This window comes from Hippopotamus amphibius, chromosome 9 (genome assembly GCF_030028045.1).
Source record: "Hippopotamus amphibius kiboko isolate mHipAmp2 chromosome 9, mHipAmp2.hap2, whole genome shotgun sequence".
Lineage (NCBI taxonomy): Eukaryota > Metazoa > Chordata > Mammalia > Artiodactyla > Hippopotamidae > Hippopotamus > Hippopotamus amphibius.
Genome location: NC_080194.1, coordinates 133,124,170 through 133,150,935, shown reverse-complemented (window position 1 = coordinate 133,150,935; position 26,766 = coordinate 133,124,170). Strand labels below are relative to the sequence as shown.

Genomic DNA, 26,766 nt, shown 5'->3' with positions numbered 1-26,766 from the left:
GTTGTCCAGCCTTCAAATCTCTTGGGTTCTGCCCTTCTCATTTATTTTTAACACTATATTCTTTTTTTAAAGAACTGCATAACAATATACAAAATATTTTAAGAGCATTCAGATTAATTGAAAATCAATTTATAGATCTCCCCCCGCCCCCACTCCATGATCTTAAAGCACCATCTGAACAACTGCCATCACAGCAAGATGTCACAGAATATTCTATAACACTAGGTCTGTTTCTGTTTTCACATATTCCAAAGGTCACTGTGAAACAAGTCATCATATGCATATACATATTTTAAGATATATATTTGTTTTTTAAAAGATCATTTATGAATTTAATTAATTTCTTTGTTAAATAATTGGGTTCATAAATGAAAGAATTTTAATTTAGAGATGTGATTATGACATAGACTTCCTGGAATCGAAACGAAAAAGAAAAAAATTTAAAAGACGACTCTGAGCAAGAACTCTCTTTAAACATAACAAATAACTGTTTTATTACTTCAAAATACCACAAGTCTTGTGTATAGTACTTATCATATACATCAGATGCCTTAAAAGAGTCTCAGCAACCATATCTACTATCTTAATCTCTTCAGAACAAGTACATAAGAAGGAGAAAAATCTATAAATCAGTCCTTGATGACAGAGGGTCTGTTTAGGAGTTTACCAAATGGAATGACCCTGCTGGAATTCCTTCAAGCGGCCTGTGAAAATGTCAGAACAGAGTCTGTTTTGGAGGTCATAGTCCCTAGAGAGCTCTGAGTTTTGGCCTGTTTGTCTTTTCACATGCTTTAGTATTTGAAAATCATTCCTTGCAGACACTGACTGATGCCCAGGGAATGCTAGGATTGTGGGAACTGGCAGCACCAGCAGGAGAGACCAACTTCACGGGAAATCCGTGCCTGTGACACTTGCCCTCTCAGCTCCCATAAGATACGTGCTCTTCAAACGTTATGTAGGTCCACGGCGAGACATTAAAAAGCTGCACGTCATTTTGACGTTTTTAAAAAGAAATACTCGTGGAAATGGGAGCAAAATTTATTGGGACTACTGAAAGAAACACTAAGGTATAAAACACCATGGTGGAACCCTGAAAACCTGTATTCGCCAAGTGTGAATTTAAATATTGCAGCATTCTGAAAATATATATAACAATAACAAATAGTTATGAAGTGCTAATTATATGCCCACTGTCCTGAATAGTTGATTTATGTGAACTCATTTAATCCTCACGGCAACCCCCATGAAGCAGGTACTATATGATCCCCATTTTGCAGAGGAGGAAACTCAGGCAAAGAGAGGACAACTAATTTGTCTGAGTTCACTTAACTGGTAATGGTGGAGCCAAACGGGACGGCTCCAGAGCTGGTGCCCTTAACCACTGCCTCTCTCCTGGTATTTGACATCGAGCACGCAGTGCTGGTGCCCGTGGCGTGTACTGAGTACTCACGCTGTGTCACGGACACGCAGTTACCACCAGTGCTTTATTTCAGTTAAGCCTCCCAATAACCTAGATGGTACACCTAGCATGACCCCTATTTACAGATGACAGACAGGCTTGTGCGGCCTCACACCGACATCTAGTGCCACGCAGCAGGCTGCAGGCTTGTCTCTGCACTCACTTTCTTTAAATTAGCTTCTTCTTCCTCCCAGTTACCTGGGAGAACCATCTCTAAATTAATTTTCTTTAGTTGAGAGGATGACTTTCAAAGATCTATGCGTCCAACAATTTTATGAGAATATCTTACATTTTTAACTGCCAACATTGTACTAGGGGCCTAAAATCTAACAATTATTTAGGGTAAGAGACACAATGATCACTCGATAAATGTTTTCTCATAATAAAAAGTAAACCCATTTCCACTCTTGAAATACTGATTTCTTTTAATACTTTGGGAAAGCTGAGCATTCTGATATGTACATGGTGGGTGTCTGATCACGTACTCTAATCAAGATACTTCTTAACTGCTATGTCGGGAAGAGGGACTGTGAAAGAGCGTCTCCTATTTTGTAGCTACGCATCTGAAATCTTTAGAGTGCTGACAAATTCTAACATTTGTCCGTTTTTAAACAATCTACAAGAATCAAAGGCAAGTTGTAAATGAGATTTTTTGCTTTTGTTTTATCTTTACTAAACATAGAGGCCATATATCAAAAATTTAATTGGTGAAACCGACACCCAACTATTAGCATTTTCTTAATGAAAACAACATAAACAATCAGAAAAGGACATGAATAATTTTCACTTAAAAAATATATATAGTCTTTTAACTGAGTCTGATCCTGTTATAAAAACGCTAACACATACCTGCCAACCCTGGAAACCGTGACTAGAAGGACACCGTACACTCTGAGTTACATATATGTTTTTGAGGATAACACAAATTAAGTCAATTTCCCTTTCCTTCTCAATATGAGGGGAAAAGTCTGACTAAGTGAGCGAGCTGGCATGTATGTTTAATAATACATCTGTGAGGAACGTACTAAACAGCGACATCACTAATTCACATCTATGGAAAATTCCATCGGTTAAGTGAGGTGGACGTTATCTTCCATTCTTGCTGTTTCTGCTGCCCAATGAACAGCACAAGGCAAAGTGATGATGAGATATAAGAACACATGATGTAATGAGGAAGGGCAGCCAAAGGAAGACACATGTGCCGAAAGCTACCATACGGATATTACAATGGGCAGAACCGCAACACAGAGAGCTCAAGACTTACCCACGCTCACAGACTGAGTCAGCAGAGGAGACTGGAGTCCTGACTCCCCAGAGACTATACTTCCTGTTAATAACAGTGAGGGCAGCAGGTGAGGGTCGCCACGGATTGATTTAAAGGGGTTAGAAAAACACTGGGTATGATACTTGCTAGTTAGTCTGGGTGATTTTAACTATAAACCAAAGAGAAAATTCCCGTTCCCTTGTCACTCCAACATATCTGTCCTTTTGCTTTGTGTCACAACAGTACTTTATTACTGATGTCTTAAAATAACAAAGAAAAAATCATGGGTCACTTTTTTCCAGCATACTCTGTCTATTTATCAGCTTCTTTTGGAGTTATAGTAGAGAGTAGGTGTCCCATATCTACCCTTCCTCTTCCTCGGTAGCTAGAAGAGGTCTCTGTGGTTGGGTTAGGGGCAGACATAAGTAAGAAGAGCCCTGACTTAATTTTAACTAGGCCTCTCAGCCCAGCAAGAGGTCTGATTATAAACTAACTATTCAATTCCAAATAGCCTTGAAAGGCCTAAGTAGCTAGGGGGTTATAGTTGAATAATATTTATTAACTAATCATTTATATTACATATGTTAAAAAATTGCTTGCTGAGAGACAGGAAAGACTGTTTCTTTTTTCTTTTTTAATTTTATTTATTTATTTATTTAGTTGGCTGTGTTCGGTCTTCGTTGCTGCACACGGGCTTTCTCTAGTTGTGTCGAGCGGGGGCTACTCTTCATTGTGGTGCGTGGGCTTCTCATTGGGGTGGCCTCTCATTGCAGAGCATGGGCTCTAGGTGCATGGGCTTCAATAGTTGCGGCACATGGGCTCAATAGTTGTGGCTCATGGGCTCTAGAGCGTAGGCTCAATAGCTGTGGCGCACGGGCTTAGTTGCTCCGTGGCATGTGGTATCTTCCTGGGGCAGGGATCGAACCTGTGTCCCCTGCATTGCCAGGCGTGTTCTTACCCACTGCGCCACCTAGGAAGTCCCAAGACTGTTTCTTAATAAATTAGTTTCTGTTTATTCACTGGTCCAGTGCCTAATATACATCGCATGGTGGACTCTAGTTTTATGAAAATTATCTCAATCTATGTAAGAAAAAAAGTGTTTTTAATGACTCTAGTAACTTTAGAAAAGTCTTGTAAAAATTTTAGGTGAACATTTTTGTAAGTTTAAAAGATGATGAGGTCTTATGCTGGACTAAACTGCTAATTATTACTATGTTCTAGATCTTACTTTTAATAAATGTTAATTGCTGACACTCCAAGGGCATTTTTGTAAGAGGACACAATTCAAAGACTGGATAAGGAACTCAAAATGAGACTTCAAGGGTGCTATAACTGAGCCTATGGTCTTGCTGATACACTTCTGAAACTGTACTAAGCTTCACCCACCCCCTCATTGAAAGCTAAAGCACTCCTAAGTTAGTGTTCTGACACTGCCGGCTACAAACGGGAGACTGTGAGCTAACCCCCAGTCCCCGCCCGCCCTCCACATACATACTGCCTGGGTGTGTCCAGCAATGAACTGAAGCACATCAAATTCTCAGTAACAGCAACACTATCTAAATAAGAAACCCATAGTAGAAAAAAAGAAGGTGGACAGGGTTACAGGTGCTTATTTACACTGTGAAACAAAACACGTTATTTAGTAGGAGACTTTATAAAGACCATTGTGAGTGTGCCTCACCCTAAAGCTACTTACATGGCTTCCTTTGCATTTTGAAGGGTTAAAGAAACTGTCACAAACAAAAAGTATGAGAGCTGCCACAATTAATCAAGAATTTCATGTGCAGCTGCCAGGAAATTCAAAGCTAACTCTAGACTTTTAATTCTGTTCAGTATAAGTCCTAAGGCCTGATTTAAAAAATATATTAGAAACTAAGGAAAATTACAGTCAAGGAGTATACATTTCTCTTCTCAGTCTAAGTACTCCTCAGTAACTCCTGAGAGCGGGAAAAGAAATCGTCTAAATGTATCAGAATGTTTATTAATACCCTTGAGAATTATTTTAAATATTCAAGAACCTAAATATGTTAATAATAAAGCCACTGACGTGACAATTTACACATTATTCATTTCTAGTACCTCCAGTTACAGGAAGGGAAAGCCAGGATCCCACAGTTCCATGTCTTGGCTATTCAGCATCTATTTATTTCCTTCCCATTTATGACACTATGAGAATTTCATGTTTGGCTGTTTGCTCCAGAGAAAAATAGAACTACCCTCTCTTCCCCTCACCAACCTCTATGAGTCCATATTAGCTCGTGTACATTCTAAGGAACTGGGTTTTACTCAGGACAAATGCTCAACACCTTTGTGCTTTTCCCAACACCTAGGCTGACAGTAAGTCTAACAGGTTAATGAGGTGTGGGAAAATGTTTTCAAAGTAAAGCCCAAAGAAAAGACCAGCGGTGAACACATACAGTTTATTTTCTATAGTACAAGGCGAGCAGTTTCCTTTGGCTGGGCTCTATGGCTAGGCAAAGTTCATCTGACTGCTTGCCAACGTATTAATACCTGTACTGAATCCAATGCGAAGAGCCACCTTGATTCCCTTGTGTGCAACAAACTTTGGAATAAATTATTTTCTCTCTAATAAGTGGTCATCTGAAACAGAACAAGATGAGTCTAAAACTGTTCAGTGTGACCTGTTCAACGGATGGAAAACCTTTAAAAAAGTTTTCAAGATGGGGCCATAAGTTCAAAAACCTAACAAGTGCAGTAACCAATGATACCAAAGTTTAAAATATGAATAACAAATAAGTCTCTTCTCTTTATGGAGGTCTAAAGCACCTGACATAGTACATACAGTTTCAAAAAGCCTGCTCATACAGGAAGGGAAAGGTGGCAGAGACCCATTTTCCACCCACGTGACACTACTGATAAGCTGGCCCGTGTTATGTCTGCGGCCATGTTAACGTGAGTGAGCCTCATCTTCAGAGACGTGCAAAAAAGTATGAGAACACTGAACTGTTTCATAAAGGGCAATCTTACTGGCTTACAAGCTGAAGTTCACCAAGCGGCACACTCACCAGTCTTGCTAACGACCTCAGGAGTGAAAAGCTTCTTCCTCATGCTCTCATCTAAGTGTGGGCACAAAGAGCTGTAGCTCTTTCAGGTGTCCTGTTTCCATCTCCTTTGCCTCTCCCGGCTTTTATAAAGTTATAGTCACCTCATAGCACCTGAGCGTCTCCTTTTTAAACAATAAAAGAACTAGCTCTCCCTTTGACTGATTTCCCTTTCACTCCCAGTGTTAATACTGAAAATGTTAACACTGATACATGAAAATGGACCTATTATGTGCATAAAATGTCAAAATAAAGTTCAATTTTCCTGTGTATTCACTGTTGGAGTACAGGTACATTATTCAGTAAAAGTATACGCGCTTTCCTTTAAGAAGGACTCTCTTGTTGGGAAGAGCTAATTATCTAAATGGTTGCCTTACTACTGACATGCCATGAACTATACACATATTTTGGCCATTCGGGGGAAAGGAAAGCCCTAGCTTATCTTTACTAAACATATTTCATATTTACTCCAGTAGTGGGAATGTTCTGTTACTCCACTATCACTGCCAACGTAAGTATTAACAAAAAATAATCATTACTGTACTTAAATATCAACTTCATTTTCCTCGTAAAGTTTATTTATAAACTATTTGGTGATATAATCCTTCTACACACCAATCCCAAACTGAGATATCTTCATTTCCTTGCCAAAAGAAAGTCATTCTAACAAGTGAAATTCAAAGGCTTAGCAACAATGATAAAACTCAATCACCAAGAAACTATATTCGATTATTTCATAATATCTAAATAGGGCTTTATGTTAATTAGCTTGAAGGCTGACACCTATATTTTGTACACGATACGATTTAAACACGGCATTAAGGAGACCTGAAGAGAGGAGGAATAAACATCACAAAATCACCGAGGTGAGAGAGTTACGGTTGTGCCACCTATAGATCGCTTGGTGTGGTTCTTTCTACTCTGCTCACACTCCTGGATCCAAAACCTAGATTTCTGATAGCTGCACAACAATTCCATTTATGCCTTGGAATGTGTACGCAAATTAGGCTAACATATCATAAGCCTGAAATATCATAAGCCTGTAATATGCCTGAACATAAGGTAAGGTTTTTAACTTCCTGAAGTCACTTAGAAAAAAGGACACTGTCTCATATTTGAGGCCTTACACAGTATCTCATATTATGAGATGCTCTTTCATTTACTTAATCTTGAACAAAAAAGTACTTGAGAAAAATGCATTAGTTTAAAAATCAACTTCACTCGAAGCTAGTTTAGCACGTTTACAAAAATGTCTTAATAGAATCAGGAAAAAAAAAAAGGAAGAAAAGAACCAACACATTAATTATTCCCAGATAATAACCTTAAAACTAAAAGTGTTGGATGCTGTTACAAAGAAGATTTTGAAACACTGCTTTAAAAAAAGTAGTCAAATACTATTCTCTCAGAAAGAACACAAGTAAGAGTAGTTAATTCTGTAGACGTAACTGGGTAGCTGAGAGACAAGACTGGGAGGGTGACCTACTTTTCACTGTGTACCCATTTGTACCCCCTACATTTTAACCCAGATAAATGTATTACCAACTCAAGATAAAAAAAGATGATTAAATGCTATAACAAAAATTGCAGCCTCAAAAAATGTTATGACCAGTCACAAATCAAACATGATTATGGCTACGACACTGTAAGACACAACAAACAGAAACAGCCCCACTCTTCTGTGAATGGTACTTGTGGTTTAGACATAAACTCTTCGGCAGTATCAGATCGTGCATGTACCTAAAAACTGCTGTAACTCAAACAAGAGAGACAGAAATGAAGAGATGCCCTGGATTTTCGTGCTAGATGGATGATGCAGAGGGTGTCCACGGAGGATAAAAGGACCACACAGATACACAGACAGAGTGCGGGCAAGATGAGTGTATGAGACCTGAGTGTGGATAAAGCAATCTTTCTCTTTCATTGCACTGCTTCGTAATCTGTGGTTTTAACTATGTACATGTAACTAAATAAATTCAAATTTTCACCATTTCATCTACCTTTCTCTTAAAGTTTATAAGGGGAAGACTACCCCATATTTGGGCTTACCTTATGTTCAGGCATAGACATTCAAGAGAACCCTCTTGCAAGAGAACGTGGCAAGCTAGATCAAGTCAAATCCCCGCGAAGCATAAACGTTCCCCTTACACCTCCCTCCTGTGCTACACATGACCGTTTCCTTGAGCAATTATATATTACTGCAATCTTATACCAGTTCAACTCTTGTTTTTTTTTTTTTTTGAGGGAAATAATTTAAATATTATACTGGTCCAAATATACTGTGTAAATCTGATCAATTTGTCATGTTTCAGTTAACGTGGTTACACTCTCTCAGCCACTGTCTAAGATAAAGTTAGGCCCCTAACTGATGGAAGGTTCTAAAGCCATCACCAGCCAAAGGCAGCCTCTTGAAGGCTTGGCCAGCCCTAAGCAAGATGGTGCTTTACACCAATCGCACTGGACAAGGGTTTGTCCAGCAAGCACCGGACACAAGTATCAGATGTCTTGTTGGAAGAGAACAAGTACACCCCAGAGACATGTACTGAGGAAGGGAGAACAGCAGCAGAAGTCTTCAGTCCACTTTCCTGAATAAGGTAAGGTCATGATTTGAAAAGGATGAGGAAACACTGAGAACCCAGAAAGATAAGTAACAAGATACGTAAGGAAGTGCTCCACAGCACTTCTGGCTTTTAAAACTGAAAAGCAAAGGACACAATTGGGAATGTAAGACTCATCAGAACTGTGGAAAGCATGGCAAACCCAGCTGAAATTCTTAACTCTGTCCCTTTAATATGTATGCTTGGTGTGTCTGTAAATGTTAATACTTTATTAGTTTTTATGTTTTAAGTATTAAAAAGAGACGTATATCATCTATCTCTATTCATTTTTGGCAAAAACTGATAGTATTGTGTTTTCTGGAGACTCTGGGATGCCTCTATGATTAATCAGGAGAATTTCCTAAACAGATAACAAATGAACAGAAAATATTCATTTTGTATACAAGTATGAGCCAGCCGAAGACTGAGAATATGGCCGTATCCTATACTCATTAATATAAAAATACTCAAACAAGAAATTCTTGCTTTCTTAGCGATCATTAAGATAGCTCAAATTTCGCCAGTTCTGAAATTAAGGTGCAATATACTGGAGATGGGGAACATGGCAGAGAATCTAGTCAAATCCACAATCTACTTTCCCTGGAGTCAGCCCAGGAAGCTGCTCTCCAATGCCACGCTAGCGTGAAATCTGTGCTAAGATGGTTGAACCTAAAGCTTATTTCCAAAGATAATGCTGCTACCAGAGATACTCACTGGGGAAATAATGAAAGAAATGGATGGGAAGTTAAACTCTGCCTGTTACTCAGAACCAGCCAGCATGCTCTGAGCTCCTCCCCTCTGTGACAGGCTGCCCAATGGAACTGACCGAAAAATTACTACCGAAGAGGGATGCGTTTGGCTCACAAAGAGGTAAGCTCCCCCCACCCCCGTGCACGCTGAACTTACCATTCTTCCTTTCGTTCAGCGGGGGCAGGTGCTGACTAGACTGCAAGGAGAGCTCCTGGAGTTCGTGGGCAACGGCTTCACTCTGAGGACTTGGAGCGAGATGGGCTAAAGGTCCCAGCTCATCCTCGGTGTCCAGTGCCCCTGTGTGATCCATGGTTCCCAGCCACTGGCAGCAGGGGGGACGAGACGCCTCTTAAATGTGGCCTGTTGAGAGACTGTCAAAATGAAGAATGTGTAAATAGATGGTACGTTAATTTTTCTCTGATCAGCACTAAAGTATTAAAACGGGAACCCTGGGTTCTAGTTCAGCTTCACTGCTGTGTGGCAACTGCCACTCATTTACCCTCTCTGGATTCAGGTTCCTTGTCTAACACACAGGAATAATATACCTCCCATCTAAAAAAGTGCTTACTAGGTAAATAAAAGTTGAAAGGTATTTTGTATAATTTTTCACACTATGAATCAAAGAAAGTTATAGTTATCGGTGTCATTACTTAAAGATTTTAATGCATCCTAAAATGAGACAAAAGTCAAGTAATGCTGATGAAAACAAAAAAGCAGTCTGGCTTGAAAATCTCTCTCAACTCCTACAAATCAAACAACTTTACATGAAGGCAACATTCCCTCAACCAGCAATGTTTCAGATAACGACACCTCTATCAGCCTGGGTCTCAGAGTGAGAACAGAGGACAGAAGTTTCAGAAAACCCACAACGGACATACAGTTCACAACAAAGAGACAAAACTCTATTTTAAGCCACTGAGATTTGGGGTTGTTTACTATCACAGCAAACCTGGCCCATTCTGATACAGAAACTGGTAACAGAAGTACTAAAGGACACAATAAAAACCCTAAATATGTGACACTGGCTTAAGTGGGGCTGAGCAGTGGGCAATAAGAAAACTGTTATGGAAAGCTGAAAGCTAAAAGGATGGTGGTCCATAGTGTGCGACTGCAAAGCATCTGATAGGCTGCCTGCTCAGCAGCATCCCGCATCACAATGTGTTTATCCACTCACCTACTGATGGACATTTGAGTTGTTTCCAGTTTTTGACTATTACAAATAAAGATGCTATGAACATTCCTGATGCTATGAACATTCTTGCACAAGTTTTTTTTTTTATTAATTACTTTATTTATTGGCTGTGTTGGGTCTTTGTTGCTGCATGTGGACTTTCTCTAGATGTGGTGAGCGGGGGCTACTTTCTGATGTGGTGCGCAGGCTTCTCACTGTGGTGGCTCCTCTTGCTGCAGAGCACAGGCTCTAGGCATGCAGGCTTCAGCAGTTGTGGCACGTGGGCTCTACAGTTGTGACTCGTGGGCTCTAGAGTGCAGGCTCAGTAGTTGTGGCATATGGGCTTAGCTGCTCTGTGGCGTGTGAAATCTTCCTGGCCCAGGACTTGAACCTGTGTCCCCTGCATTGGCAGGCAGATTCTTAACCACTGCGCGACCAGGGAAGCCCTCGCACAAGTGTTTATATGTGCATATGTGTCCACTCCTCTTGGGGAAATTAATACCTAGGAGTGAAGTAGCTGCACTGTGTGGCAGCTGCATGTATAAATTTTAAAGAAACTAACAAACTATTTTCCAAAACGGCTGTGCTGCTGTGTTTTCCTACCAGCAGTGAATGAGAATTCTAGTTGTTCTACATCCTTGCCAACATTTGATTATGGTCAATGTTTAAAATGTAATTATTTTAATGGGTGTATAGTGCTGTCTTGTGGTTTTAATTTGCATTTCCCTAATGGTGTTGAGCATATTTTAATGTGCTTATTTGCTATTTGTATATCTTCTTCGGTTAAGTATCTAATCAAATCTTGTGTGATTTTTAAAAATAGGTGGTTTATTTTCTTATTGTTTTGAGAGTTCTTTACCTATTCTGGAGAAAAGTTCTTTCTCAGATATGTGATTTGTAAACACAGGTGCACCTTGTTTTATTGTGCTTCACTTTACTGCACTTTGCAGATACTGAATTTTTTAAAAACTGAAGGTTGTTGGCAACCCTGCATTGGCGCCACTTTTCCAACAGCATTTGCTCATTTCATGGCTCTGTGTAATTCTTGAAACATTTCAAACTTCTTCACCATTATTAACTTTGCTATGGTGATCTATGGTCCGTGACCTTTGATGTGACTGCTGTAACTGTTCTGGGCGCCAGGCACCACACCCATACAAGGCAGCCAACACCTCACTGATAAATGCTGTGTATTCTGACTGCTCCACCAACCGGCCACTGCTCTGTCTCTCTCTCCCTCTCCTTGGGCTTCCCTATTTCCCAGGACATAACAATATTGAAATTAGGCCAGTTAATAACCCTATGATGGCTCCTAACCCTACAAATGAAAGGAAGAGTCACATGTCTCTCACGTTAAATCAAAAGCTAGATATGATTAAGCTTAGTGAGGAAGGCGGGTCGAAAGCCAAGACAGGCTGAAAGCGAGGGCTCTTGGCCACAGTTAGCCTAGTTGTGAAAGCAAAGGAAAAGCTCTTGAAGGAAATTAAAAATGCTACTCCAGTGAGCACGTGAATAAGAAAGTGAAATAGCCGTATTGCTGATATGGAATATGATCTTCTGGATAGAAGATCGAACCAGTCACAGCATTTCTTTAAGCCAAAAACTAATCCAGAGCAAGGCCCTAACGCTCTTCAATTCCATGAAGGCTATGAGAGGTAAGGAAGTTGCAGAAGAAAAGTCTGAAGGTAGCAGAGGTTGGTTCATGAGGTTTAAGGAAAGAAGCCATCTCCACAACATAGAAGTCAAGGTGAAGCAGCAAGTGCTGATGCAGAAGCTGCAGCAAGTCATCCAGAAGATCTAGCTGAGAGAATTAATGAAAGCGGCTACACTGAACAACAGATTTTCAGTGTAGACAAAAACACTTTCATAGCTAGAGACTTTCATGGCTAGACAGAATAAGTCAAACTCCTGGCTTCAAAGCCTCAAAGGACAGGCTGACTCTCTTGTTAGGGACTAACGCACCTGGTGACTTTAAGCTGAAGCCAATGCTTATTCACTATTCTGAAAATCCTAGAGCCCTTAAAAGTGATGTTACATCTAGTCTGCCTGTGCCCTCTAAATGGAACAACAAGGCTTAGGTGATAGCACATCTGTTTACAACACGGTTTATGGAATATTTTAAGCCCACTGTTGAGACCTACTGCTCAGAAAAAGATTCCTTTCAAAATATTACTGCCCACTGACAGTGTACCTGGTCACCTCAGAGCGCTCAGGGAGATTTACAGTAAGATTCATGTGGTTTTCATGCCTGTAATGCAACATCCATTCTGCAGCCCATGGATCAAGGAGTAATTTCAACTTTCAAGTCTTATTATTTAAGAAACAACATTTCGTAAGGGTATAGCTGCCATACATAGTGACTCTTTCAATGGATCTGGGCTAAGTAAATTGAAAACCTCCTGGAAAGGATTCACCATTCTAGATGCCGTTAAGAACATTTGTAATTCATGAGAAGAGGTTAAAATATCAACATTGAAAGGAACGTGGAACCCTAATTTCAACCCTGATCTATGATTTGAGGGGTTCAAGACTTCAGCAGAAGAAGTAACTGCAGATGTGGTGTAAAGAATAAGAGAACTAGAACTGGGAGATGTGGCTGAATTGCTGCAATCCCATGATAAAGGAGGTGCTTGTTTTGAATGGTTTCTTAGATGGAGCTTAATCCTGGTAATGACATTGTGGAAATTGTTGAAATGACAACAAAAAACTTACTTCATTTACATAAACTTAGTTGATAAAGCAGTGGCAGGATCTGAGAGGACTGAATACAATTTTGAAAGTTTTACTGTGAGTAAAATGCTATCAAACAGCACTGCATGCTACAGGGAAACCGTTCATGAAAGGACGTCATTTGATGCCACAAACTTCATTGCTGTCTTATTTTAAGAAACCGCCACAGCCACCACCACCCTGATCAGTCAGCAGGCATGAGCACTCAGGCAAGACCATCCACCAGCAAAAAGGTTACAGCTCACTGATAGCTCAGATGATGGTAAGCATTTTTCAGCTATCAGAGTTTTTAATTGAGATACATAAATTGTTTTTCAGACATAATGCCATTGCACACGTAATGGGCTACAGTATGATGTAAACATAAATTTTATATGCACTGGGAAACCCCGAACTCTGTGTGACTTGCTTTATTGGGAACTTTGCTTTCCTGCAGTGGTCTGGAACCAAACCTGCCACATCTTAGAGGTATGCCTGGATTTTCTCCCGGTCTACGGCTTATCTTTTTGTGTTCTTAATAGTGTTTTGTAAAGAGCAGATGTTTTTAATTTGATGAAGTCCAATTTATCAGTTTTTTTCTTTAATGGATCATGTTTTTAGTGTTGTAACTAAGAAATCTTTGATTAACCCAAGGTCACAAAGATGATCTCTTATGTTTTCTTCTAAATATTTTATAGTTTAATATTTTACATTTAAGTCCATGATCCACTTTGAGTTAATCTTTGTATCTGCTGAGAGATACAAATCAAAGTTTTTTGGTTGTTTTGCATACAGATATCTGATTGTTCCAGCACCACTTGTTGAAAAGTTTATCTTTTCTCCACTAAATTGTCTTTGCACCTTTGTTGCAAGCCAAATAACCATGTATATGTGGATCTATTTCTTGACTCTTTATATAGTTCCTAGAAAGAAGAGAACCACAAAGGAGGAGACTCTAAATTCTGTGCATATACTCTGCACAAGTCTCTGGCTGACCCAAACTATGCACATGCAGCACAGACTCCTAACTCCTTTTGCTAAAGCAAAAATAACTGAACTGATACTTCAGTTCTGCTGCTCACCACTGGAAAGACAGAGTTTGCAAAAGTGAGTTTAGCAAAATTAACTGCCTGCTAAAATAAAACAGGATTCTAAGAGGGAAACTTAGAGAATCCAGAGTCTCCAACAACTGTTCACCCAGAATTCCATATCCAACAAAAATACCCTTTAATAACGAAGGCAAAATTATCACCAGCAGACACACACTACAAGACATGCTAAAAGAATTTTTTCAGGCTCAAGGGAACTACCACATATTATTAGGATCTTAGGAATGAAAAACATCAGAAATGGTAAATGTAGATAAATACCAAAGACTAGTTTCTCCTCTTGATTTCTTTAACATTACCATTCCAAGTAAAAATTATAACACGGTGTTATGGGGTTTGTAATGTATGTAGATGTAATATATATAACAATTATAACATAAAGGATGGGGAGGGGTAACAGTATCACAACATTCTTATAAATATTTCTGTACATTATAAGGAAGCTGTATGATTTTAACATGAAGTAGACTGAGAAATTAAGGCTGTATATTGTAATTCCCAGAACAACCATTTAAAAAAAACAAACAAACCATAATTCTAGCTAAAAAGCCAATGGGGTATTAAAATGGAATTCTAAGGATACTCAATTAACTTATAAAGAGGAACAGAGAAACAAAAAAGAGATGGGACAAACAAAAGCAAATAGTAAAATAGTAAACCTAAATCTAACCTTATCACTGATACTAAATGTAAATGGACTAAACATTACAATTAAAAGAAAGATTGACAGAACAGATTTTTCAAAGTCTAAAAATGTATGTTTATAAATGACATGCTTTAAATATGAAGACATAAATAGGATGGAAGCAAATGGATAGAAAAACACAGGTCATACAACAAGATGCCCAGGAAGGCTGGAATGACTACATTAACATCAATCAAAGTAGACCTCAAAAGGATGTGTTAGGTCAATTTGCATGTAAAATGACTTATTTTGCTATGAAATATTAAAATATGACTCCTAGATTTTTTTCAAAATTATCAATTTTCATTTCTAATTATTCATATAAAATAAAATCTGTTAATAGCAAATTAATTCTAAGATACAAGTACCATAATGCCCTTTTAATGACAAGATATACAAACTCTGAACCTTAGCGCTAAGGATCTGGAAGATCCTTTAGACATAAAATTTTAAAATATTTTCATGCACTATTATCTGTTCTTCATATCGAAGAATTTTTTTCAACCTATTATTCCTTGACATCATGCTCACCTCAAACTCCCACACATCCCTCCAAATTAAGAAAATTATAAGCTAAGAAAATCTTTACAAAATGTAGCAAAAGAAAAAGTGTTCAAAAATTTTAACTTAATATTCATGAACATTTTAGATAGAGTATAGACTCTTTCCATTCTGGAATTCTACTACCAAATTTGCAAGCTGTCATCTAATATCTACTTAAATGCTTGATGATTTTCTTTTGAAACTGAAATTCAACATCAAACATAAAGAAATACTCTGTCCAACAGTCTCTAATTGAGATGTTAAAGAAATGGCATTAGAATGAATTCTTTCATTGGGTCATAATCTAGTTATGAAAGTAAAGCAATCATTCAACTTTAATAAGACAAACTGTGATAAAATACTAATTTGTCTAGAACCGACAGAATGAATGACTATGGAGTTAATATCTGACACATCCCAATAACTTCATTTCAAAATGAACCTAATCCAACATTTATCCAACACTAGGTCAAAGCACAGCACAACACCAGTAAGATCAACCTGGGATATGGCCTCTGCTCTCAAAAAAACAAACCACTTCATTGTCAGATACTACACCAGAGACAGAAAATAATACAGGAAAAAACAAGAGGCATCACACTTTCATTTGTTCATCTATTGATTCACTTGTATCTTTTTTTCTCAATAGCGTCAAGATGACACCAATAATGATCTTATATTTAAAAAGATGCTGGGCTAAGGTAGTTCCCAAATCAGTGCTAACATTTGTTTTGAACCAAGTGAAGTCTAAAGTCAAATTTCTTTCCACTGTACCTTATTGCTTGTAATGACAAATTCATGTGAAATATTAGTAAGTAAAGTAGGATATAATCACTACTATATAAAAGAAATAAAGGAGTTCAAAGAATATAAATATCAAATTTAAGAGGCTTAATATATAATCAGCCATGGGACTTCCCTGGTGGTGCAGTGGTTAAGAATCTGCCTGCCAATGCAGGAGACACGGGTTTGATCCCTGGGCCGAGATCCCACATCCCGCAGAGCAACTAAGCCTGTGTGCCACAACTACTGAGCCTGTGTGCTGCAACTACTGAAGCCCATGCGCCTAGAGCCCATGCTCCGCAACAAGAGAAGCCACTGCATGAGAAGCCCGCACACCAAGACGAAGAGTAGCCCCTACTCACCGCAAATAAAGAGAAAAGCCCTCGCACAACAACGAAAACCCAACGCAGCCAAAAAACAATATATAAAAATAAATTATATATACAATATATAAATAATAAATAATAATAAATTATATATATAATAAATATATATATGATCGGCCAGATACAGACAGGTAGACTATCCAAATACACTCAACAAAAAATGTTTTAGCAACAGCAAAACTGTTGTCATTGCCCTTTAAAGCTCCCCTGAATTACAAACATTAGGGAAACACCTGACTAACAGCCAGCAAAAATAAATTTCTAAGTTCAAACAAGATAAAACTTGGATCAAGAAGTTCAAAAGTAGATTCTGCATTAGAAGAGTATTTACTATTAAGTCCTATGATCAAACAAATTGAGAATTTCATATCAAATGCACTTCTGAGAAACCGAATTTTGTGTCACTGGGTTGGGTAAATTAATGCTATCAACCCTGTGTTATTTTATATCATCAATTCTCCCTTCAAAGCTCCTGGCGGCAATTTGTTAAACATATTAATATTAGAGTTCAAAATTTATTTATATATTACATTATATATATAACACACAACATTAGAACTCAAAATTTATAAGAACAAAACTGTCAACTGTATATGCAAAGGTATTTTCTAAATAGTATACTGCTTTGCGCACTTGTTCTAAATGAAATTTCTAAATGGTTTCAAGAATTCAGGATCATGTCTGTTTACATTTTTGTATAAGTAGCATTCACCTCCCAGTTTTATAACTGGGGGACAAAAGGAATCACAAAAAGGAACACTTTATCCAATCTGTCCATATTCACTCTTAACAATTAGGATGGAATCAGAAAATCAGAGTTCTAAAAACACATGTTTCTACACAAATGTTATTTCACTACGTACTGTTTTCATTAACTATTATCATGAAAAGTATTTTTGTTCCCCTATTTTATTCTAATTTAATTTGTTTTGATTACTTGAATGCACTTACATTTTCAAAGATTATGTAAGTTCATAGAATAACAGAACATTTTAGCTGAAAGGTATCTGTGTCTAGTAAGTGCTTCTCAACCCTCCTCACAATATGATAATCATCTGAAGAACTTAAAAAAAAAAAAAACAACCTAATGGGTAGGGGTAAAAGAGAGGCTCTCCAGAGACTTTGATACAATTGCTTAAAAAGATTGATACTAATATGTAGCTGGTGCTGAGAATCATTGACCTAGCGGAACCCCCTTATTTTATAGAGAGGATAAATCATCTGCCCAATGAGTAAGAAGAGAGGTCAGAAGCAAATTATTATAGCATGCGTGAAAACAAGAGAATATAAGTATGTAGAAAGTGCTGTGGAAACCAAAAGAATTAAATGTCTAATTGTATTTGGGTAAGTTAGGAAAGTCTCCCAGGATGGACAGGACTTTAAAGACACAGAAGTTCTTCTCACTAATAAAAGACAGTGGCAGGAACAGCTATCATCTAATAGCAAAAAGTCTGATGGGGCCAGCGTAGAAAGAGCATAATATGGAGAAGCAGAAGGCAAGGCTGGTGCAGTGAGTTAAAGAACAATTGTGAAGAAATGTGGAGCCTAAGAAACAGTGATATGATCAGATTTGTATTTGAGAAAGATCATTCTGGCGGAGGTATGTTACTGATAAAAATCTCATGCTGAGTAACCAATGTCAGCAAGGATGTGGAGAAAAGGGAAGCCTTGTATACTGTTTGTGGGAACGTAAATTGGTGCAGCCACTATGGAACACAGTATGGAGGGTCCGCAAAAAACTAAAAACAGAGCTACCATAGGATCCAGCAATTCCACTCCTGGATATATACCTGAAGAAAACGAAAACACTTATTTGAAAAGATACATGCACCCCAATGTTCATAGCAGCACTATTTACAACAGCCAAGGTATGGAAGCAACCTAAGGGTCCATGAACAGACAAATGGAGGGACTTCCCTGGTGGTGCAGTGGTTAAGAATCTGCCTGCCAATGCAGGGGACACGGGTTCGAGCCCTGGTCCGGGAAAATCCCACATGCTGCGGAGCAACCAAGCCCGTGTGCCACAACTACTGAGCCTGTGCTCTAGAGCCTCTGAGCCACAACTACTGAGCCCACACGCCACAACTACTGAGCCCACACACCACAACTATTGAAGCCTGCGTGCTCTAGGGCCCATGCTCCACGACAAGAGAAGGCACTGCAATGAGCACTCCACAGCGAAGAGTAGCCCCCTGTTCACTGCAACTAGAGAAAGCCCACGTGCAGCAACGAAGACCCAACACAGCCTAAATAAATATTTAAAAAAGAAAACAGACAAATGGATAAAGATACAGTATATATACACAATGGAATACTACTCAGCCACAAAAAAAGAATGAAGTAATGCCATTTGCAACAACATGGATGGACCTGGAGGGCATTACACTTAGTGAAATAAGTGAGACAAAGACAAATACTGTATGTTATCACTTACATGTGGAATCTAAAAAATAAAACAAGTGAATACAACAAAACTGAAACAGACTCACAGACACAGGTTACAACTCAGGAGAAGGAACAGGGGAGGGACAAGATAGGGTAGGGGATTAAAAGGTACAAACTATTACATATAAAACAAATAAGAAGGATATACAGTGCAGGGAATATAGCCAATATTTTATAATAACTATAAATGGAGTATGATCTATAAAAATTTTGAATCACCATGTTGCACATCTGAAACTAATATTGTAAATCAACTATACCTCAATAAAAAAGTAAATAAATAAAATACGGTTACTGATTAATCCAAGATGTTATTGGGTTGGCCAAAAAGTTCCTTCTGTTTTAAAGTAAAAATAAAAGACACATTTCTCATTTCACCAAGAACTTTATTGAACAACACACTCACCATTTTGTTCTACTACCTTCTGCCATTTTTCAGGCAACTTCATAATTCCATCTTCCCAAAACTTTTTATCTTTTTGAGCAAAGAATTGTTCCAGGTGCCTTTTACAGTCTTCCACGGAATTGAAATTTTTTCCATTAAAAGAATTTTGTAAAGACGGAAATAGATGGAAATCCGAAGGTGCAGTGTCTGGTGAACACGGCAGATGAATCAGAAGCTCCCAGACAAGCTGTAACAGTTTTCGTATGGTCATCAAAGAAACATGCAGTCTTGCGTTACCCTGATGGAAGATTATGTGTTTTCTGTCGACTAATTCCAGATACTTTTGCCGAGTGCTGTTTTCAGTTGGTCTAATTGGGAGCAGTAGTTGTTGGAATTAATCGTTTGGTTTTCCAGAAGGAGCTCATAATAGAGGACTCCCTTCCAAACCCACCATATACACATCACCTCTTTGGATGAAGACCAGCCTTTGGTGTGGTTGGTGGTAGTTCATTTCACTTGACCCATGATCTCATCCATTCCACGTTATTGTACGGTATCCACTTTTCATGTCCATCACAATTTGTTTTAAAAATGGAACATTTTCGATATGTTTAAGTAGAGAATTGCATGCAGAAATATGGTCAAGAAGGTTTCTCTTAACTTATATGGAACCCAAACATCAAAGCAATTAACATAACCAAGCTGGTGCGAATGATTTTCAAGGCTTGATTTGGATATTTTGAGTATGTCGGCTATCTCCCACGTGGTATAACGCTGATTGTTCTCAATTAATGTCTAGATTTGATCGCTATCAACTTCAACGGGTCTACCCAACCGTGGAGCACCATCCAGCGAGAAATCTCCAGCATGAAACTTCAAAACCACTTTTGACACGTTCAGTCAGTCATAGCACCTTCTCCATACACTGCACAAATCTTTCTGTGCATTTCAGTTTTGTTTTTACCTTTCTTGAAATAATATGCCAAAAATGTTGCTTTTTCTTCCATCTTCAATATTAAAATGGTTACACAAAACACCAACTTTTATAAGTTTTTTAAAAAAATGCACACTGATATGACAGCTGTCACAATACAACCTAATAAAACTGTTTCAAACGAAGTTAAAGACAACTTAGCGCCACAAGAGCCATCTTACTGGGGAAAAAACGAACGAACTTTTTGGCCAACCCAATTTAAAAAAAATCTCATGCTGAACTAGTTAAGATAGTGGAAATGCATAAAGGGGAATAAATTTAAAAAATATTTCAGAGACAAAACTTCAAGGCTTAATGACTGGCTCATCTGAAAAGTAAAGGAGAATAAAGAATTGAGGGTGGCTGATCTGGGCAGCTGGAAAAGCTGGCAGGCAGGGATGAGTGCGTTCACTGTGAGAAACTACAGGCCAGCTTGGAGGGAGCTCTGAAAAGAGGGTGTGTTGACGAGATAGCTATTTGATTAGAAGCAAATCACTTAACCTTTCAGGGATCTGGTTTCCTAATTCAAAAAATGGAAATGTCAAATGAAAAGAGGAAAGGGGAAGAATATTTACTATATTTCTACGTACTCAGTTTGGCACTAAGATTTGCTCTATGCTTTCCTTAATTTTGCCCTAATCACCTCCCTAAGGGTAGGTATTACTCTCATTTTACAGATGAGAAAATCAAGGCTTGGAAAGATTAAACAAAATTGAGAAATTAGCGTAAAAGCCAGGATTCCAACTTCAAAGCCCATATTCTTTCTACAATAACACGACATTTATGTGCCAAAATGCAAAGAAGTGGGAGCAAATAATTGGGAGAGACGGATGTTGTTGTGGGAGGAGGAAGTGGTGCAGAGCAGGGAGAGGCAGCTGTGGAAAGCTCCATGTGCAAGACTCTTTACACAGGTACGGAAGGTCCAGAGCCTCAGGCACTGTGCTGGGCACCCAGGTTCCACAAGGGCTCACTCACAACCTCTGTGTAAAGACCTTGTTGATCAGGCAATTATGACACATTAGCGCTGAACAGGAGCCTGAAGCACACACCTGCTTCAGGGCAGATGAAGAATACACTCTCCTCTCACTGTTCCACTTTAGCAAAACACTCAAGGTGTAGCTGGAATTAAACTCCAGATCGGAAGAAAATGAAATCTAAAGTTGTAGATGTACTGCACATAAACAGGACATGTTTTTGACATCAGGTTATAATTCTTCCAAATAAACAACTTCTAAGCAGGCTTTTTATTTGTAGTGGTTGGATTTTTATGTGTAGCCAGTAAATACATAGCAGAAATGTACTATAAATATACCGAACACTGACAATACACTATAGAAAAAGTTACATAACTGCTCTTCTGTGCTTGAGGTGCCTGTTACAGCTCTAAAAATGCCAACGTGATGATTTATTTCTTTTTAACTTGTTTACTGCAGACATGTTTCAAATGAACATAACATGAAGCAAAATGTATACTTAACACTCTCCAAGTAAGAATGATGCATTCTGAGGTACTGTAACTAACATTTACGTAAAGAGTGTTTCTGAAATATTCATTGTAATCCATCTATAAATAAAAATTTGAATTACCAAAAGTTTAAAACATGTTTCTTTTAAATAACTATATAAAAAGACATAAAGAACTAGAAAATTTTCTTTGTTCCCCAAGTAACAGTCCAAACCCAAGTCTTTTTAGCTTGAACAATTGCATTTTCCAAGTTTATGCAAAATGAGTGATTCTCAAAGAATAAGAATTGATTGGAGGATTAATTTTAAGCTGAGATGATTTCCATATTTATCAAACACTGGGTTTAAAAACAAACTCTAGTTTTGTTGAACCATAAATTAGCATTTGATTTAAATGCTAAGAAGTAAATATTTATAAACAGATTAAACAAATGTTTTACTTAACAGATAAAAAATATACTGTTCTCCTATTTCTAAGTTCTCTAAGGCAGGGAGAGGAGGTGGAAGGAAAAAGCAAGAAGGGAAGAGGGAAAGACAAAAACAGAGAAAGAAAGGGGAAGAGAAAGGGCCACTAAAAGGAGGGCAGTCTCTTCTTGCTGTTTCCTAACTCTTTACTCTTCTTAATATTAGAAATCTGTAAATTTGAATTTAAATTTAAAGATATTAAACAAAGTATTGCAAAGTATATGAAAAAAGATGAAGTTGAATTTACTTGTCCAAGCTATTTGACCAGTTAAGTAGCAGAGCTGGGACCATGCGTCCTCCTCTGTATGCGTCCCCCTAACTCATAATCTAGTTCTTTGGTTCTTAATTAATCAGAAGAGAAAGCTTCTTGTTTGAGGCAACCACAACAGACAGTTGGTAAACTGAAGAACTCAGTTAATAGAGGAGTCATTACAACTGATACACATAAATCCTAAGACATTTCCTCTTATGTTAGAATGCAGAAATGTCCATGTGTTTGTCAGTATGCCAGTAAAGGGTCAAGGCCATCTCTCTGCAGATGTGTCAGCTCTCTGGCATAAACCACCACTGTCTATGATTCCTAGTTTCCATCTTTTTAAAGCAGAACAAAAATTTAAAGGATTTCAAAACTATAGCACAGCACGTGTCTATATTTCTACATTTCTGAGCCCAATTTATTTAATTTCTCGCCTACACCTGATTCAATAGTATTAAGTAACATGTCTTTGTGGTCCCAGACATTTAGCATTTTTGCATTCATAGTTCATCAGTTAACATAATATTTAGTTAAACTACATAATTATGATTACTACTGGAATAAACATATTTAGGAATAAACACAGCTGACTTTTGCTTACTACACAGCTTAATTAGTGAGGGCAGAAATGCATCACCAGACTTCAGTGTCACCACCTCACCATGCCCATTCAGGGCGCCCCGGGACAAAGGGGTTGGAGAAGGCTGGTAATCCTGCAAGCCAAACAAGTTGAGGACGGATAAGACAGGTTCTACCATGAAACATTTTAAAATCGATGTGGATGTCAAGGGCACCTCGAATTGGAAACCTGGTCTGTTTAAGTTTTCCGGAGTCTGTTAATACAAATTACTTCACAGATATTATTTCATTACTGCCTAACATTCTGCAAAATGCATTAATATTGTACTGAGACAACAATTCAGAGTACATACCAAATAAAAGTTAACATTCAGAGTTTTATGATAGCACTCTAGTAGAGAGTACAATTATATATGTTTCTAATGCCATTAGTTAAATGTGAAATAATCTATCATTGTATCACAGTCCTTTCAAAATACTTGTGAATTCTTCTCTCCATTAAACACACTTTGGCGTACATCATAAAACAGCAATTTCAATTAGCTGTGAAACAACAGTTGTGGATAAGTGTTTTGCTGTTGTTAATTGAGATAATTCACATACCATAAAATTCACCATTTTCCTGTGTACAATTCAGCGATTTTTAGTACAGTCACAAGGTATGCAATCATCACTACCTAATTCCACAACATTTCATCACATCTAAAAGAAATCCCACCCCCATTAGTAGTCACTTCCTATTCCCCTCTCCCCAGCAGCTCTTGGTACCACTAATTTACTTTCTTGTCTCCACCTATTTGCCTGTTCTAGACATTGCATTTAAATAGCTGCACTTCCTCCCTAATCTGGATACTTTTTATTTCTTTTCTTGCATTATTTTTCTGGCTAGACACTCTGTACAATGTTGAATAGAAGCCGCAAGAGTGGATATCCTTTCTTGTTCCTAATCCAAGAGGGAAAGCTTTCAGTCTTTCACCATTAGTATGATGCTAGCTGTAGGTGTTTCACAGATGCCTTTTATCAGGTTGGGAAAGTTCTCTTTTATTCCCAGTGTTTTGGGTGTTTCCATCAAGAAAGGGTGTTGGATTTTGTCAAATGCTTTTCCTGTATCTATTGGGATAACTGTGGGCTTCCCCCCTCTTTATTCTGCTGTATAGTGTATTACATTAATTGACATTTAGATGTTAAAACAGTTTTGCGTTCTTGTGATAAATCCCACTTGGTCATGGTATATAAGCCTTTTGATAAGCTGCTGGATTTGGGTTGCTAGTGTTTTGTTGAAGATTTTTACATTATATATAGGGATATAGCCCATAATTTTCTTTTCATATGCTGTCTTTGACTGGTTTTATTATCAATGTAATATTGGCCTCAGAGAATGAGTTAAATGTTCTCTGTCATCGTCTTTTTTTTTTTTTTTTGGAAGAGTTTACAAAGCATTGGAGTTAATTAGTTCTTCTTTAAACTAGTGAAGTCATCTGGTTCTGGGCTTTTGTTTTTGGGAAGCTGTATGATTACTCATTCAATTTCTTTATTTGCTATAGGTCTACTGCAGATTTTTTAATTCTTCTTGAGTCAGTTTTGGTAGTTTGCATCTTTTTAGAAATTGGTCCATTTCATCTGAGTTATCTAAGTTGCTGACATGCAACTGTTCATAGTATCCCCTTATAATTCTTTTTGTTTCTGTAATGTTAGTAGTAGTGTTCCCACTTTCATTCCTGATTTTGGTAATCTGAATCTTTTCTCTTTTTTTCTTAGCCTAACTAAAGGTTTGTCCTTTTTTTCTTTTTAATCTATTCCAAAAACCAACTTTTGGTTTCACTGATTTTCTCCACTGTTTATTTTCTATATTATTTAGTTCTGCTTTAGTCTTTATTATTTCCTTCCTTCTGCTTGCCTTGCATTTAGTTTGTTCTTCTTTTCTTGTTTTATTAAGGTGGAAAGTTAGGCTATTGATTTCAGTTTTTTGGATAAGATATTCTTAAAGTTCCAAACTTTTCACAAAGTGATATAATATACATCTTAGCACACAGTATCCACATTATTCTTACAATGTGTAGCATTCATAAATTTCAAAAAATACTTATTATTATGTTCAAACTAGTTAAGCTTAAACATTCCCAGAACCATTTCTACAACACTGGAGTATAAGAGGGCCAAAATTGCTTCAGATATCAGAACCACCCTACCCTGCAGACACCTTGCCTTCTTCCAGACATACGCAATGATGACGTCTCACTCCTCCACAGGCAGTCCTTTTCATCTCAGAGAATTCTACCACAAGGCCCTTCCTCACACTGAAAGGAAGCCATCACTGTGGCAGGTTGTATTTTCAAAAGGAAGACATGATACTATCTTCAATCCGACATATTCTTCTTACAATGTGACTTTGGCATTCCTCTCATCAAAAGGTGGGGGCTAAACTGCTTTGAATTTAGGCTAGTCTGTGTTACAGGGTAAGGAATGTTACATGACTTACAAGATTAGGTCATAATAGGTCTTCCTAGGTTTCCCGGAATATTCATCTTTGGAGCTGCTGAGATGCCAGGTAAGCCATCTGACTGTCCTGAGGCTGCTATACAGTGAGGAAGCCAAAACCAGCCCATGAAGAACACATGAGAGACTCTAAGATGAAGTGAAGGGACAGAGATGCCCAGCCAGTCCCCAGATACTTCAGCCACCTTCTCTTGCTGTTGCAGTTTCAGTCACTGACTGCAACCAAACCAGAGACCAAGCCAGAACTGCCCAGCTGAACCCGCTTCAAATCCCTGACCCACAGAAGTCATACAAGATAATAAGTAATTGTTGTGGGTTTCAGCCACTAAGTTTTGGGGTGATGTGTTACACAACAATAGTAACGGGAATGTTTACACTAGGCAACATGTACTCCTTAATCCCAGGGTCTACACTTGGGATCATGAAGACTAATAAATCCAATTAATTTTCCAGTACTGGAAATACTAGAAAATTCATAGTTGATTCTCAGCCTTCTGTGAGCTTATTATCAATTCATTTGACAATGTCATTTTAAATCATGGTTTCACAATTCTGGTGATACTAGCCTGAGTTAGTTAAAAGACAGTTTCTCCACATTTTATTATGAGACCCAGAACTAAATCCAGTCCTCCAATGAAGGTATACATGAACTGTCGAAAAAGTCAGGAAGACTATATCACTCACTGGTGAGGCTTTTATTAATCTGGTGAGCCTTTATATGTATGAACTTTGAATAAAATCCTTTTCCACAGGTAACGGTATAGTGCAGATATCAGTTCAGAGTTAAGGCTTTAGAGTCAGACAAATACGGAGGAAAATTCAGCACTATCACTAAAAAGCTATATGACCTTGAGCAAAGTGCATGACCTCAAGAAAGCTTAATTTTTCATCTGTACACTGGGGCCACAGCACCCAACCTACAGGATTATGAAAAGGTTAAATGTAAGCATACAAGCAGCCACTATTGTAATGGTTTCTCCAATCACAATGTTCCTCAGCCTCTTCCTGTTGAACTGATTTTTCGTTTGTTTTGATCCAAGGTCAGGGCCTCACATTTATCTCTATTAAAGTAGCTCTTATTATATACAGTCCATCGCTTCATTCACTAATGATCTTCTAAACAAATAACCATTTATAGAAGATGCAGTGGAAGAAAAAACCCCATTAACAATAGCAACAAAAAGATAA

At 38.0% G+C, this 26,766-nt stretch overlaps 1 protein-coding gene across 15 annotated transcripts in view; it reads right to left on the bottom strand.

Annotated features, from left to right (window-relative positions):
* Positions 1–26,766, bottom strand: part of MRTFB (myocardin related transcription factor B) — a 284,571-nt gene that overhangs the window by 121,529 nt on the left and 136,276 nt on the right. For all 15 annotated transcript variants that reach the window (XM_057748312.1, XM_057748313.1, XM_057748318.1 and 12 more), the window contains one exon: positions 9,286–9,500. In XM_057748312.1, the coding sequence (XP_057604295.1) occupies positions 9,286–9,439 (154 nt within the window). In that variant the 5' untranslated portion in view covers positions 9,440–9,500. The remainder of the gene's footprint in view (positions 1–9,285; positions 9,501–26,766) is intronic.